Source organism: Gracilinanus agilis, chromosome 4 (assembly GCF_016433145.1).
Source record: "Gracilinanus agilis isolate LMUSP501 chromosome 4, AgileGrace, whole genome shotgun sequence".
NCBI lineage: Eukaryota > Metazoa > Chordata > Mammalia > Didelphimorphia > Didelphidae > Gracilinanus > Gracilinanus agilis.
Genome location: NC_058133.1, coordinates 134,306,971 through 134,322,249, shown reverse-complemented (window position 1 = coordinate 134,322,249; position 15,279 = coordinate 134,306,971). Strand labels below are relative to the sequence as shown.

Genomic DNA, 15,279 nt, shown 5'->3' with positions numbered 1-15,279 from the left:
TTTCCCAGCAGTTTTTGTCAAATAGTGGATTCATGTCCCAAAAGTTGGGCTCTTTGGGTTTATCATACACTGTCTTGCTGATGTCATTCACCCCAAGTCTATTCCACTGATCCCCTCTCTGTCTCTTAGCCAGTACCATATTGTTTTGATGACTGCTACTTTATAGTATAGTTTAATATCTGGTACTGCTAGGCCCCCTTCCTTCACATTTTTTTCATTATTTCCCTTGATATTCTTGATCTTTTGATATTCCAGATGAAATTTGCTATAGTTTTTTCTAATTCAGTAAAAATGTTTTTTGGTAGTTTGATAGGTATGGTGCTAAATAGGTAAATTAATTTGGGTAGAATTGTCATTTTTATTATGTTAGCTTGTCCTACCCATGAGCAATCAATGGCTTTATATCAATTAAATCTAATTTTTCTAGGACTTCATTCACCTCTCTTACCTCTTTCTTATTTATTTTTCGGTTTGATTTATCTAGATCTGTAAGAGGAATATTTAGATCTCCCACTAGTATGGTTTTACTATCTATTTCCTTCTTGAGCTCTGCCAGTTTCTCCTTTATGAATTTGGATGCTATGCCATGTGGTGCATACATATTGAGCAGTGTTATTTCCTCATTGTTTATACTGCCTTTAATCAGGATGTAATGACCTTCCCTGTCTTTTTAAATCATATCTATTTTTACTTTGGCTTTTTCAGAAATCATAATAGCCACTCGGACCTTCTTTTTCTCATTTGATGCCCAAAAGATTTTGCTGAAGCCCTGAACCTTAAACATGTGTATGTCCACCCAACTCATATGTGTTTCTTGTAGACAACATATGGTAGGATTTTGGTTTCTAATCCACTCTGCTATTTGCTTCCGTTTTATGAGTGAGTTCATCCCATTCACATTCAGAGTTATAATCATCAGTTGTGCATTTGCTGACATTTTTGTATCCTCCCCTATTTCTACCCCCTTTTCTTATAGTATTTCCTTTTAAACCTGTGGTTTGCTATTAAGCCGGTATCCCTTATCCCCTCCCTTGATTAACTTCCCTTTCTACCCCCTCCCTTATTTTTCCCCTCTTTTTGTTTTTAAAGGCCTAATGAATTCCCTCCCCCTTCTTCTCCCCTCCCTTTTTTGACCTCCCCACTCCCCTGTTCCCCTTGGTTTATCCCTTCTGACTTTCTCAGAAGGGTTAGATAAGAGTTTTATGTCCCAATGGATAGTATAGCTACTCTTCCCTCTCTGCGTTGATTACACTGAGAGTAAGGTTTGATTATTACCTCTTAATGCTCTTTTCCTCTCCTTCTTATAATAGTATTTGTCTCCTCTCCTTCCCATGCCCTCTTTGTGTGTAATAGAATATCCTATTTTTCTTATTCACTCAAGTTTCTCTTGGTGTCCCCTACTATTCACCCCCTCTTTCCCATCCCCCATGTCATCTTAGATCATTTAGTGTTCCACCCTCACCCTGTGAATTATTCTTCTGATTACTATAATAGTGAATACTATAATAGTGAATAGAGTTCACTACAGAGAATTATACATAGCATTTCTCTACATAGGAATACAGATAATTAGATCTTACTGAGGCCCTTAAAAAGGCAAATTTAAAAATTATGAGTTTTCTTTCCCCTCTGTTTCTTATTTACCTTTTCATGTTTCTCGATTTTTGTGGTTGGATATCAAACTTTCCATTTAGCCCTGGTCTTTTCTGTGCAAATACTTGGAAATCTTCAATTTTGTTGAATGCCCATACTTTCTCCTGGAAATATATAGTCAATTTTGATGGGTAGTTGATCCGTGGTTGCAGGCCCAACTCTCTTGCCTTTCTGAATATTGTATTCCAAGCCTTGCGGTTTTTTAGCATGGAGGCTGCCAGATCCTGTGTGATCCTGATTGGTGCTCCTTGATATTTGAATTGTCTCTTTCTGGCTTCTTGTAAGATTTTTTCTTTTACTTGGAAACTCTTGAATTTGGCAATTATATTCCTGGGCGTTTTCTTATCTGGATTGAACGTCGTGGATGATCTATGGATCCTTTCAATGTCTATATTGCCCTCTTGTTGTAGGACTTCAGGGCAATTTTGCTGAATAATTTCTTTTAGTATGGAGTCCAGGTTTCTATTAATTTCTGGTTTTTCTGGAAGACCAATGATTCTCAAATTGTCTCTTCTAGACCGGTTTTCTTGGTCTGTCACTTTCTCATTGAGATATTTCATGTTTCCTTCTATTTTTTCAGTCTTTTGACTTTGTTTTATTTGTTCTTGTTGTCTTGAAAGATAATTAGCTTCTAATTGCTCAATTCTAGCCTTTAGGGACTGGTTTTCGGCTATAATCTTTCGGTTTTTGGCTATGATCTTTTGGTTTTCCTTTTCAATCTGGTCATTTCTGGTGTTCAATTTGCTTATCAGTGCATTTGATTTCTGAGCCTCACTTTCCAATTGCAAGATTCTACCTTTTAAACTGTTATTTTCTTGCCAGATCTCTTCCATCTTCCTCAAAATCTTAGTTTTGAACTCTTCCATAGCTTATGACCCGTTTTCCTTATTTGAGGAGGGTCCAGATGCTTGTTTGTTCTCGTCCTCTGTTTGCTAGGTTGTCTGAATTTTCTCTGTGTAAAAGTTGTCGAGTGTTAAAGACTTCTTTTTCTTGTTGTTAATCTTTCTCTTCTGAACTTCCTGAGTCTGGGTAGCCATCGTTAGCTCAGCAGCTTCTCAGCTTTATCCTCGCGCTCAGTGACTGTCTGTGGTCTTTTGGCTCCTGAGGTCTGAGGTCTGGTTTTTTTCCAAGGTCAAGCCCCCTGGTGGACCCCCTTGCTTGATCCTCTGCTGTAGGTTTCTTTACAAGTCTCAGGGAGCTGCTTCCACAGTCGTATACCCGTCTGCACTGGTTCCCCACTCAGGGTTTCAGAGCCTTAGCTCACAGCTGTGTCTGCCTCCACCTGTGCCTCCATCTGCGTCTGCACTCCACATCCGCGTTCAGAGTTCATGTGCGTTCTTTAGCTTTTTGGGGACCTAAATCTTGCTGCTCTCAGGAACAGGCCCTGGAGCTGCCAATGACTCAATGGGTGCCCCAAACTTGCTCTATTTCTTTTTAGTTGGCTTTGGCGTTATAGGTGGTGTGTGTGGAGGGGTTGGGGGTGGGGTGGTTGCTCAGCCCGAGATTTAGTGAGAGCTGTTTCACCCCTTTATAGCATGGAAATGTCCCGATTCCATGTACCTTCCACGCTGCACCCTGTTGTGGAGTTCCTCTGTTCATCTGGACTTGTTTTTATGTCCCCTTGAGGAGTCTTGTATGTTTTGGTCAGGAGAGGTTAAGAGCTGCTTTTTACTCTGCTGCCCGGAACCCTAGAGTTGACTATAGTTTCCTTTTACATGTTGTCTTTCCCCATTAGAGTATAACCTCCTTGTGGGCAGAGACTGTCTTTCTTTTCCTTATTTGTACCCCTAATACTTAGTAGAGTACATAGAGTAAGAGCCTAATAAATGTCTATAGAATTGAAAATGGAATTGAATTATTAATAACCTTCTTCACTCTTTTTCTTGTTGCTATGATGATTTCAGTAATTTCATCATAGTTAATTTAAAATTGATTTTTATTTTATATTTATAAAGTGTTCCTGATCTCTGGCAGTCCTTCTATGTATGTTTCCCATTTATCTTTTTGACAGAGGCAAAATGTGTTTGGAGAAATTGGTCTAAGATAGCCAGAGTTCTGGTGGGTGGCATTCATTGCTGACAATGGATCTCAGTTGCCTAGTCCAATTAGATTCTTATCTCTGAGAGCTTCCCATGGATACTAAGAAAGAACATGAGGAAGTAATCATCTGATTTTGGGGATGCCTATATTTCATTTATGAATTCATCCAACTCCCTAAAATCTATATATAACTTGGAATACTTTTTTTTTCCCCCATTAATTATTTTTCAACTATTTGCTAATTTCAACCATTCACTGCCTTATGGTCTTCCTTTTCTGACTCATTCAGCCTTACCAATAAGCAACTGCCATCTAGTGTTGAGAGAGAGCAACTTTAAGTTATTCAATGAGTATTTTTGGAAAGATCAGGGATCTCATCTAATTTAAGTATTTCTTCCATCACTGTAGACTGGAATCTATCTTAAAATAAGCATTCTTTTCTGTGTGATTCTTGTTCTTATTCTTTCATAGATCCTCCATGGAGGAAACATAGAGGACAGAGAGTAAGTGGTACTCTAGTGTATAAAAAGGCAGTAAGTGGCAAAGTGGGTAGAGGGTCAGCCCTGGAGTCAGAAAGACCTGAGTTCAAATTTGCCCTCAGACACTTAACAAACTGTGTCAATTTGGTCAAGTTACTTAATCTTATTTACCTCAGTTTCTTCATCATGGAGAAGGAAATGGCAAGCCACTCCAGTATCTTTACCAAAATAACCCCAAAGAGGGACACAAAGAGTTAGATACAACTGAAAATACAATGACTGAACTAGTGTATAAAGCATTGATTGATCTTGGAAGCAGGAATATTTGAGTTGAGATCTAAACTCAAATACTGACCCTAGGCAAGTCACTTAACCTCTATCTGCCTCAAATTTTTTATAAGTAAAATGAGAATAATAATAGCAATTGCCTCCCAGGGTTGTTGTGAGCCTCAAATGGGATAATATTTGTAAAGTGTTATCACAGAGTTAGTGCTATATAAATGTTAACTATTATAATATTATCAGATCTACCCAACAATATTCTAGATTAAGTTTTTTTCTCCACTTTTCTTTGTAGCATTTTAAGACAATCAATTAAATATTAGAATCTTTTATTCTTTACTTATGCCAATCAGCTGATCTACTTTTGCACTGCAAGCTCTGTGAGGTTCTACCATGCTGGAAAAGTTTGAATATGGGTTTCAGGCAGGTCTGTACTGATAAATGTTTAATAACTAGTTTTACTGGGGAAAAATATATAGATGCATTATTAACATTTTCTCCATCAAATCCATACATCTAAGACAATAAAAATAATAAATCAAACCCTGATTTATAGTGTTTGCCAATTTCTGAGGGAGTAAATGCTCAGACTGAAAACTGAACAATAAATTCTCAGGGCTGATAAGAGCCAGCTCTAGCATACATAGCTCTAGTCCTAGAAACAGATCACTTGCTGTTTGAGTGCCAATCTAACTAAGAATGAAGAGGTTCATCACCAATCTGGCCATAGGCAATGAATTCTTTGGCCTTAGCAAGCTATAAATCAAAGAAAAAGAAAATAATGACTCTCAATCTCATGAGATTTCTTTGCCTCTTTATACTGATAGTTATGGAGTGATTAAAAAGTGCCTGAAGGTGATAAGAATCCTAGATTTTCCACTGTTAGAGAAATTGTTCAAAGATGCATTGATAGATACTCCTGCCAATCAGAAACTATTAACATGCAGAAATGCATTTAAAAACTGGTTTATTATGCTTAGAACATAGATCCAAAGTACGCAAAATGTAGTGGGCCCCTCTGAGCAGCAGTCTTAAGCTACATTATATAGGATTTCATTACTCAGGCAGGAGAGATATAATGGAATTTTACAGAAGGCAGATGGGGAAGATAAATACTTAAATCTCAAGAAAAGATAAGAAAAGGGAAAGATCCGAACTGGTCAGTAAACTGTAGGGGCAGTAGGTGGTTCAGTGGATAGAATGAATCTTGAGTCAGGAAGACCCCAAGCTCAAATGTGACCTCAGACATTTCCTAGCTGTGCAACCCTGGGGATTCCACTTCACTCCAGTTGCCTAGCCCTTACTATTCTTCTGCCTTGGAATCAAAATTTAGCATCAGTTCTAAAAGAGAAGGTAAGGGTTTTTTTTTAAAAAAAAGGAGGAGGAAAAGTTATGAAGGATAGACAGATTTCGCTTTTCATGGTCTCCAGTCCAGTCCATTTTAGTATTCTAACATGAAATAACCTTAATCATAGTAGTCATTTAAAAATTATTCATTTAAAATTGTGCATTGACTCCCTATTATGTACAAGATACCAGATTTGGTGCCATGAATCAGACTTAGTCTAGCCTTGCCCTGAGGAAGTTCATAGTTTAAACTTAGTGCCATAGTCACATTTCTGAACTCACTATTTGACAAAAAACTTCTGGGAAAACTGGAAAACAGTATGGCAAAAACTAGGCATAGACCAATTCTTAAAGGGAACTTAAAGGCCATTCATTACAAACTCTTCTTTTATAGGATTGATTCAGATTCATTCTTTACAACTTCATGAAGGCTTTTTTATTTACCTTCAGATGTAGACTGGGGAGATTTCTCTTCAATATTTATCAGTATGCTAGAGTACAAGAAGATGTTCCATTCTTCCTCCTGTAAACATTCTGTACTATTTCGCATCTGAGTTCCATCACAATTATTTTGCAGGATTGAGGCACAAAGTCGAAAGGAGAAGCAAAGTTTGTTTTCCACAAATAGTGCTGAAGAAACGACCTGGTGGGAAAAGACAACTGTAGGCCCAACAGAGCCTGCAAAAAACATATGGAAAATTCTGTACACTGAGTCTTACCTTATAAATGCTTTCTGTCAATACATCGACTAAATCCTCAATATATTTGTCAAAGCGTTCTCGGTCCTTTAGAGGATCAGGTTTTTCATCTCGGTACTGTTGTAGTTTCTGAAACATTTCTGCTCTTCTTGAAATCAAAGCAAACTGACCTTCTTCATCAATCTTATCACTGAAACTTACAGACATCACAAACATCTCCCTGAACCAGTCCAGAGAAAATTGGTACATATAGTTGAGCTGTGCCAGATCTGCCACTAAAAAATAGAGCAAGGCACCACGAGTTGCGATGGGAAGATAGTTTTTGCGGGTGTTTTGAAATTCCATTTCAGTTTTTTCTGCTGCCTTGATACGTTCTTTAACTTCCATGGATGTAACTTTGGATTTTTTTAAGTTTTCTATAATGCTATCATCATCTAAAATACAGCCTAAAGGAAAGCAAAAAGCTAATTTAGATAAAAATTGTGGGGTTCTATTAGGCCTTTTTCTCATTCTATCTTTATGTAGGAATTTTTGTATTAATTTTTAAAATTACATTTTTGCTCATACCTTTTATTTCAACATCATTTATATTTCTCCAAGTATCTTTTGAGTTCTCCCCATAAGACAAATTACCCATATAACAAGTAGTATTTTAGTGAAAAGGAAAAAAGAAAAGGGGAAAAAACTCAGCAAAACTGATTGATAACATTGAAAAAGTCTAAAGATATATGTGCTCTTTGTGGCAGCAAAAAATTGGAAAATGAGGGGGTGTTCATCGATTGGGGAATGGCTGAACAAATTGTGGTATCTGATGGTGATGGAATGCTATTGTGCTGAAAGGGATAAAGATCTGGAGGAATTCCATGTGAACTGGAAAGATCTCCAGGAATTGATACAGAGCGAAAAGAGCAGAACCAGGAGAACATTGTACACAGAGACTGATACATTATGGCACAATTGAATGTGATGGACTTCTCTACTAGCAGCAATGTAATGATCCAGGACAACTCTGAGGAACTTTTTTTGTTTGTTTGTTTGTTTTTAAACCCTTAACTTCTGTGTATTGGCTCCTAGGTGGAAGAGTGGTAAGGGTGGGTAATGGGGGTCAAGAGACTTGCCCAGGGTCACACAGCTGGGAAGTGTCTGAGGCCGCATATAAATGAGGGGGTGTCCCTCGATTGGGGAATGGCTGAACAAATTGTGATATATGATGGTGATGGAATACTATTGTGCTTTAAGGATTGATGATCTGGAGACTTTCCATATGAACTGAGAGAACCTCAATGAACTGATGCAGAGTGAAATGAGTAGAACCAGAAGAAGTACACAGAAAGTAAAACATTGTGGAAAAATCCAATGTAATAGACCTTGCTACTAATAGCAATGCAATAAGCTAGGAAGGACTTATGCAAAAGAAATCTATTCACATTGATAGAAAGAACTATGGGAGCAGAAATGCTAACGCAAAACACATGACATCACTTATCACACGCATATATATATGTATACATATATATATGTATATGATTTGGGGTCTAGGCTTTAAAAATTGCTCTATAGCAAAGATTAACAATATAGAAATATGTAAAGTCACATCATTTGTACAACCCAGTGGAATTGCTTGTTGGCTCTGGGAGAGGGGAGGGAAAAGGGGAGGGAAAGAAAATGAATCATGTAAACATGGAAAATATTCTAATAAATAAATAAAATTATAAAAAATAAAAATGATGTAAGTATCATAATTGAAAATTATGCTAACCATTATCTTCAGCATCTTTTGGGGGGCCTTGCCTCAGTGTTGATGGCTACCAACTAATCAGGGTGGCATTTGCTAAAGGTTGGAGTGACTGTGGCAAAGAAAAAACAATAAAGTTTGCTCTATTGATTGACTCTTTCATAAAAGATTTCTCTTTGGCATGTGATGTTGTTTGATAGCATTTTACTCACAAAAACTATCCCAAATAAATGAACTCAATTCTTTCAAACCCTGATACTGCTTTATCAATTAAATTTATGTAATATTCTTTGATACTGTTGTGTCTCAGGGAATAGGAAGACCCTAGGAAAGGGAGAGAGACAGGAGAATGGCTGGTTGATAGAGCAGCCAAAACATACATATCATTTATGTATTGTTTGCCGTATTACATGGGTATGATTCGTGGTCCCCAAAACAGTTACAGTAGTGAATCAAAGATTACTGATCACAGATCACCAAAATAGATAAAATAATAATGACAAAGTTTGAAATATTGCAAGAATTACCAAAATGTGACATAGAGACATGATCTGATCTCATGCTCTATGCAGGGTTGCCACAAACCTTCAGTTGTAAAAAAGAAAAAAGCAAAATCTACAAACTTTAAGACAATGAGATATTCCCATAGTTGCCACAGAGGCCTTATATGGAACTTTTATCACTTTATTCTCCTGCTCCAGTGAACTAGAAATTACAGTATATAGTTATAACTTGACAGTGTTCTGAATATCATTTATGTTTTTGTCCTACATGCTGTTATTTGATTTTTATTAAGGATAGATATTCAATATTTCAGAACAAGAAAAGGAAGAGAGGGGGAAATAGTTTGACAATTTTTTTGAGCTCAGGGCAAAGCCTGAAATTTTTTCTGAATGAGAATTGCCCTCAAATGCTATTTTCCAACACTGAATGGCATTGAAAATTAGCCTTTACTCAGGCTTGATAATGTTTCTTAATGCATTTTACCTGAGATTACAGGGCAAAAGAGTTTATGCACAAAATCTATTCTGTATTAAAGTCAATTCTATAACAATTTGGTGGTTGTTGTTTAGTTGATTCAGTTGTGTTTGACCCTTTGTGATCCCACTTGGGGTTTTCTTGGCAAAGATCCTGGAAGGATTTGCCATTTCCTTCTCCATCTCCTTTTACAGATGAGAAAATTGAGTCAATAGGGTTCAGTGACTTGTCTAGGGTCACACAGCTGTAAGCGTCTGAGACCAGATATGAATTTCAGATTTGAAATTCAGATTTACCTGACTCCAGGTGTGGTGCTCTATTTATTGTGCCACTTAGCTTCCTCCCCCAACTCAAAGCTCAAAGAGGAACTCAAAGCTAATGAGGAAACTGGAGAAAAATAAAACTAGGGCAATGTTCAGAATAACATTTAGCTTAGCTACTTTATTAATTTACACATTGACATATATAGATATATAAAAATCTACCTCATTTTGCCAAAAATTCAGAAGGTGAAAACCTCTGGTCTTTTTTATCTGACTTATCTCTAGATGTTCAAAGACCTTTTCATCTCAGAAAGTTCCTGACCATACCTTGTGTTTTTTGCAACAAACTCAGTGATTTTTCCTCTAATTCTCGGAGAGTTAAAAGGTCAGCAGAAATGTTCTCTAACAATTCATAACGTTGATCTTCTAACTGAGGGACTTCTTGAATCACAACGGTGGACAAAAGCTGGTCCTGCAAACCTTGGAATGTCACTGTGAAGTTGATCATGGTAACGTAATTATAAACAGATGGAAGAAAATGTGGGTTGGCTATTTCTGTTGTTATATATAACCTGGAACATATAAAGGACATTTTAGTCATATGCTGAATATGTAGAGAAGTAATAAAACTATTTTTTCTGCAAATATAAAATGTAGCTTATCTCAAAAAAAGTATATGATTAGTTTTTAGCATTATTTTGCCTTGTAGACAGAATAATTTCAGAACATAAAACACTTGAACGAATAAATGAATGATTGAATGAATCTACTATTTTAGGCTGGTCACATAACTTGAAAAATGTCCTTCCATTATGTTTGTGTGTGTGAGTGTTAGAATGAAGGTAAGCCACACATTGTATATATCCTAGATATAGTTTTAGCATACTTTAAAAAAGTAGAATGTTTGGCTGCCCACAACCTGGGTATGTGCAGTTGAATGGTTTTTCTCCATAAGTAGTATTTACCAGTCTCTTGAACAAATTGAGAATTTGGAAAAAAAAAACAACCCCAAACTTAACCTTCCATCTTGGAGCAGTAAGGACTGAGCATTAACTGACTTGTCCAGGATCACGGAGCCAGAAAGTGTCTGAAGTCATATTTGAACCCAGGATCTCCCATCTCCAGACGTGGCTCTCTATCCACTGAGCTACCTAGTTGCCTCCCAAAGTGAACTTTGGTGCCCTTCTCCCTACTTGTTGGAACAGCTTCCCGGCCCCTTATTTCAGTAATCCAGAGTAATGTATAGCTTGACCCAAAGATGCCATAACAGTAGGTCATGGGAAATCACCCCACTCTTGGCCTAACTTCGAATTCTGATGTTAAAAATGTCTACATCTTTATTACACAATGAAATAGTAGCAAGGCAATGTGAGGCTTTTACAGTTCTTTCATCTGCTCTGAGATACAGAGTGAAAGCTAGATTGAGATGATTTCAGCAACTGTATAGACAATGTCTTTAGTCTTGACATAATAATAGACATTTTGATGATCTATTACTATATGCTCCACTGAACAGAAAAACTGTTTGAATATTGTACTGCAAAATACAGTTGCCAATGAGATTAGGATGAGAGGCAGTGTGATACAATGAAAAGAATGAAGCAATTGGAGTTAAGAGACTTGAGTTTGAATCCTACCTCAGATACTTAGTAGCTATGTGATCCATGGGGATCAATACACTAACCCTCTTTCCCTTTCAGGGTTATTGTAAGGAAAACACTATAAATTTTAAAAGCCTGTATCAGTGAGAACTGTTACTGTTAGGATAACTGGATCCTGGGAGATCAGAATAACATCCACGTGGAGTAGAGTTTTTATTTGTTTAAACAAATTGATTTTTATAAATGCTTTAAAGATAGATGGTTCTATTTAAAGGTTTCTTGTTCTGAAGGCATAGAATTCTGGTCTCAGAATTGATTGATGTTGGTTTTTGGTGATGAAGATAAAAAGCATTCAAAATAAAAACTCATTTCTCTAGATATGGAAGCTTTTATTCCTAGGGATTTCATCCCTATTTTTGCTTTGAAAATAATCTTGGAGGTTTTCCATGCCCTTTCACTTTTTATTTGACTTGAAAATGATTTTATCTAATGCCAATATAAAGATGAAAACATTTTTCCAGGTGCTACTTTTACACCATACAAATAGCACTCAGATCTTGGTAATATTTCTACTTTTTAATTATAATCCTGTTTTTAATCAGCCTTTTTTTTTTAAAAAAAAATCATCTTGGAACTCTCCTGCCCAGTTTTATATTTATTTCCCTTTCTATGATATAAAACTGCTACCTACATTAGCATAAGTCATTGGGACTGGCAATTGTGTAAATAGAAATGCTCTACAGCTTAAGAGTTAAATAAAGAGTGTTTGTTGAAATACACAGTATGAATATAGTCACTGAACTTTTCTCTAACAATTAAGGGATATTTTGTTTAAATATAAGGAGTAATACCTAAAGTTGTAATTGTATTCAATCTCGTTTTCATCAATCTTGATAAAAGGTTGTCCTCTTTTGTGATAGATGTCTTTTTTTAAGATAGATTTTAAACTTGGATCTAACGTTTCAGGAAGATTCTGAAAAACCATAGCAGACAGGAAAAATTGATAGCATAAGGAACAAATATGTCAGAAGACCATTACAGTTAAAAACTTTTTTTTTGTCATAGTAAAATATGTGTTTTCACAAATTTGACATGGCAATTAACTGAAACCAAAGAGGTCCCACTTTATAGGCAATTTTGAGGGAATTAATGCCCTGAGTCCAACAGATTAGGTTAGACTCAGCTTTTTCTAATTGTGTATTTTCCTCTCTATCAAAGTTATACCTCCCATATCCCTTAGTACACAGTTAGTACCCATGAGATCTCTGTGAGCAGTATTGGGTAAAGCATTGTTGTTCAAATACCTGTAAGAGAATACATCCTCCAGTTTTCATTGCATTTTCAATTATTTTAACATAATTAGTTTCGGTAATATGGATTTCCTGAAGTCTTCCACCTTCCATCTGGTGCAGCCAATTGTAGGCTTGTTTATGTGGATCAATTAGCAGAGGCCACTGCAGTCCATTCTTAACCAAGATGGCATTTTCTACTGAATACTGACCAAGGGGTAAACCTTGATTATGCCAGTGGCGCATCTAGAATGAAAGCATTAGTATTCTTTATCCATTACAAGCTTTTCCATAATTTTTAGGATTCTTCAGAAAGTGGTTTGGTTTGCTTCAAAAAGAATTATTCATAAAAAGTTGTGTGCAAACCAAATTTTTGTAAATCAAATTATTTCAAAGTGCACTAGAGAAGTTTTCTACTTAAAAAATCTTGAGGTCAATATATTTGTAAATGGATCCCTTTTGTAATGTGCCTACTTCCTTAGTATTTCAAGGACCTCTGACTTCATTGCTATGCACAATAGCTTTGCTGATGCAAAATCACAATGTCCTCCATGTTTTAACAGAGAGTTTAATGAATGGCTTAATAAAATCCATCAGCTGGAGGTCACAACTCTGGTGATAGATGTGCCTCTTGGAATTTAGTTACTTAGGTTGGTCCCTACACAACAGACTTAAAGCCCATCATCATGCTCGTAGATGGATATGATCGAGGCCATACTTTTTAGCTTTGTTAGCCTGGTGGTAGTGGCAGAGTTTGCACTCTATTGGTGTAGCCTTTGAGAAGCTAGGATCACCATCATTGCCATGGAATTGTATTTCTTGTCTTGTCTTTTTTTTTTTTAAACCCTTACCTTCCATCTTAGAATCAATACTGGGTATTGGTTCCAAGGCTGAAAAGTGGTAAGGGCTAGGCAATGGGGGGTTAAGTGACTGGTTCAAGGACACAGAGCTAGGAAGTGTTTGAGGTCAAATTTGAACCCAGGACCTCCCATTTCTGCACCAGACTCTATTATCAAGTGCCTGTGGTAAAATCCATTGATTGATAAAATCTAACCAAATGTATGTAGCTGAGGCTAATTTTAGGTCATCACTATATCAGTCAGGTCAGAATTAGATGGTGGAAAACTGACAAGGAATAACAGAGAACCAAAGATTCTGAGTCATTGGAGAGATCAGCCACCAAATTTCTATGATTTTTATCAAGTCAGAATTAATCTTTTAACTCCAGAAAATTAATAATAATTGGTACCTGCTATAGGAACTGATTTTTGGTTTGGATATCCATTTTGATTGGGCTATTAGCCAGTAATCTATCAAATAAATCTGGAATTATTCCAAACCAAGAAAACAAATAACAAGAAAAAATCCTGCATTGCTAGGTATGCTAAGAAAATAAGTTTAAATTTTCTGATTAAATTGCTGAGTATGTATATATATAGCTCTATATTTAAAAATAGTCCCTGCAACTGAATGAAATCTGATAATTTTAGTAATTTTCCAGAAAAAAACAAAACAAAACTTAGAGGGTTCATAGAAGGCAAATAGCTCTTGGATCACTAGGATAGGGTGGTCTGAGGATAGAACTTAGTGCAAATAACAGACAAGTTTTGAAGAGAAATTGTGATTGTGACATTAAATCTCAAATTTTAACCAAATGTCTCCAGTTTGGCTTCTGGAGAATCCAGAATTCTGCAATATTTCCACCCTAGGAATTCTAAAAAGAGGAAACCCTAAAAAGGGCACATTTCCCATTCAAATGTAAGACATAAATACCTCATGTTTATTTCCCATGACATCAATTAAAGAAAACTGTGAAGATTTAGAAATGTTGTTTTCAGTACAGATTTTTTCCCATTCATTCAGAATTAACTGGCGGTACTCAGTTGGGAACACTCCACTGTAGACAATACATGCTGCTGAAATAAGTATATCTCCCACAATTCCTTCCAACCGCTGGTCTAGTGAGTTCACTGTTTCTTCCCATCGACTCTTAATATCCAAAGAAAAGTAAAAAAAGTTAATAGCAATTCACAATTGAAAAAATAATACTGTAAATTTTTAAAAATGAGAAAGTTATCTTCAAATTGTGTCATTTCCAATTATGCTACTTAGGCTAAAAATGTAAGGTAAAATTCTTGTCTTGGCTCCATTGCTAACTAGTCATTTTATTTATTTCTGCCTTAGTTTACTCATTTTACAGAGGAGGAGTTTGTTTAGATAATTTTTAAACTCATTTCTTTCTTTAAAATTCAATGATTTATGAACTACCAAGGCATACCTAGATCTCTAGGGCACTGATTTTCAACCTCCTGAGTTGTCATGCTATTATTATTATTTTGAATATATGCCAAAAGATCTGTTATTCTATATTCAATGTAGAAATAATGGGAACCTCATAGAGAAATAAAGGTTTATCTTAAAATTCATGTTAGAAAAGGAGAGAAAAATTAGACAGACTGATGTGGACCACAGATTTTATGGAAAGCAGATACAATTTCAAAGAAATGACAGAGATGTCTAAAAAGATCCAGGAGTAAATACAGGAAACCTACTGACCATTGTAGATTAAAAAAAAGACAAATACAGAAAATGAAAGTAAAGACAGGAAAAGGAGGATTGATACAAAGACAAGGGAGGAGTCTGCAAATAATATCAGAGTGACACTATTAAAAGACTTTGCTACTAAGAGAAATACAATGATCCAGGACAAGTCTGAGGGACTTATGAAAAGAATGCTATTGACATCTAGGAAAAGAACTGTTGGAGTAGAAAAGCAGAAAAAACAGAAGTTGTTAATGGGTCTCTAGGAGAGAGAAGGTAAAAAAGTGAGAGGAAAAGAGAGAAGAGAGAGAGAGAGAGAGAGAGAGAGAGAGAGAGAGAGAGAGAGAGAGAGAGAGAGAGAGAGAGAGAGAGA

General features: G+C 36.1%; 1 protein-coding gene across 1 annotated transcript in view; it reads right to left on the bottom strand.

Moving 5' to 3' along the window:
• DNAH14 (dynein axonemal heavy chain 14) overlaps positions 1 to 15,279 on the bottom strand; it is a 374,871-nt gene that overhangs the window by 54,741 nt on the left and 304,851 nt on the right. Inside the window, exons 57-62 of the mRNA XM_044674970.1 lie at positions 14,139 to 14,354; positions 12,381 to 12,611; positions 11,928 to 12,049; positions 9,803 to 10,047; positions 6,521 to 6,945; positions 6,246 to 6,444 (exon numbers count right to left, since the gene is read on the bottom strand). Of these exons, the coding sequence (XP_044530905.1) occupies positions 6,246 to 6,444; positions 6,521 to 6,945; positions 9,803 to 10,047; positions 11,928 to 12,049; positions 12,381 to 12,611; positions 14,139 to 14,354 (1,438 nt within the window). The remainder of the gene's footprint in view (positions 1 to 6,245; positions 6,445 to 6,520; positions 6,946 to 9,802; positions 10,048 to 11,927; positions 12,050 to 12,380; positions 12,612 to 14,138; positions 14,355 to 15,279) is intronic.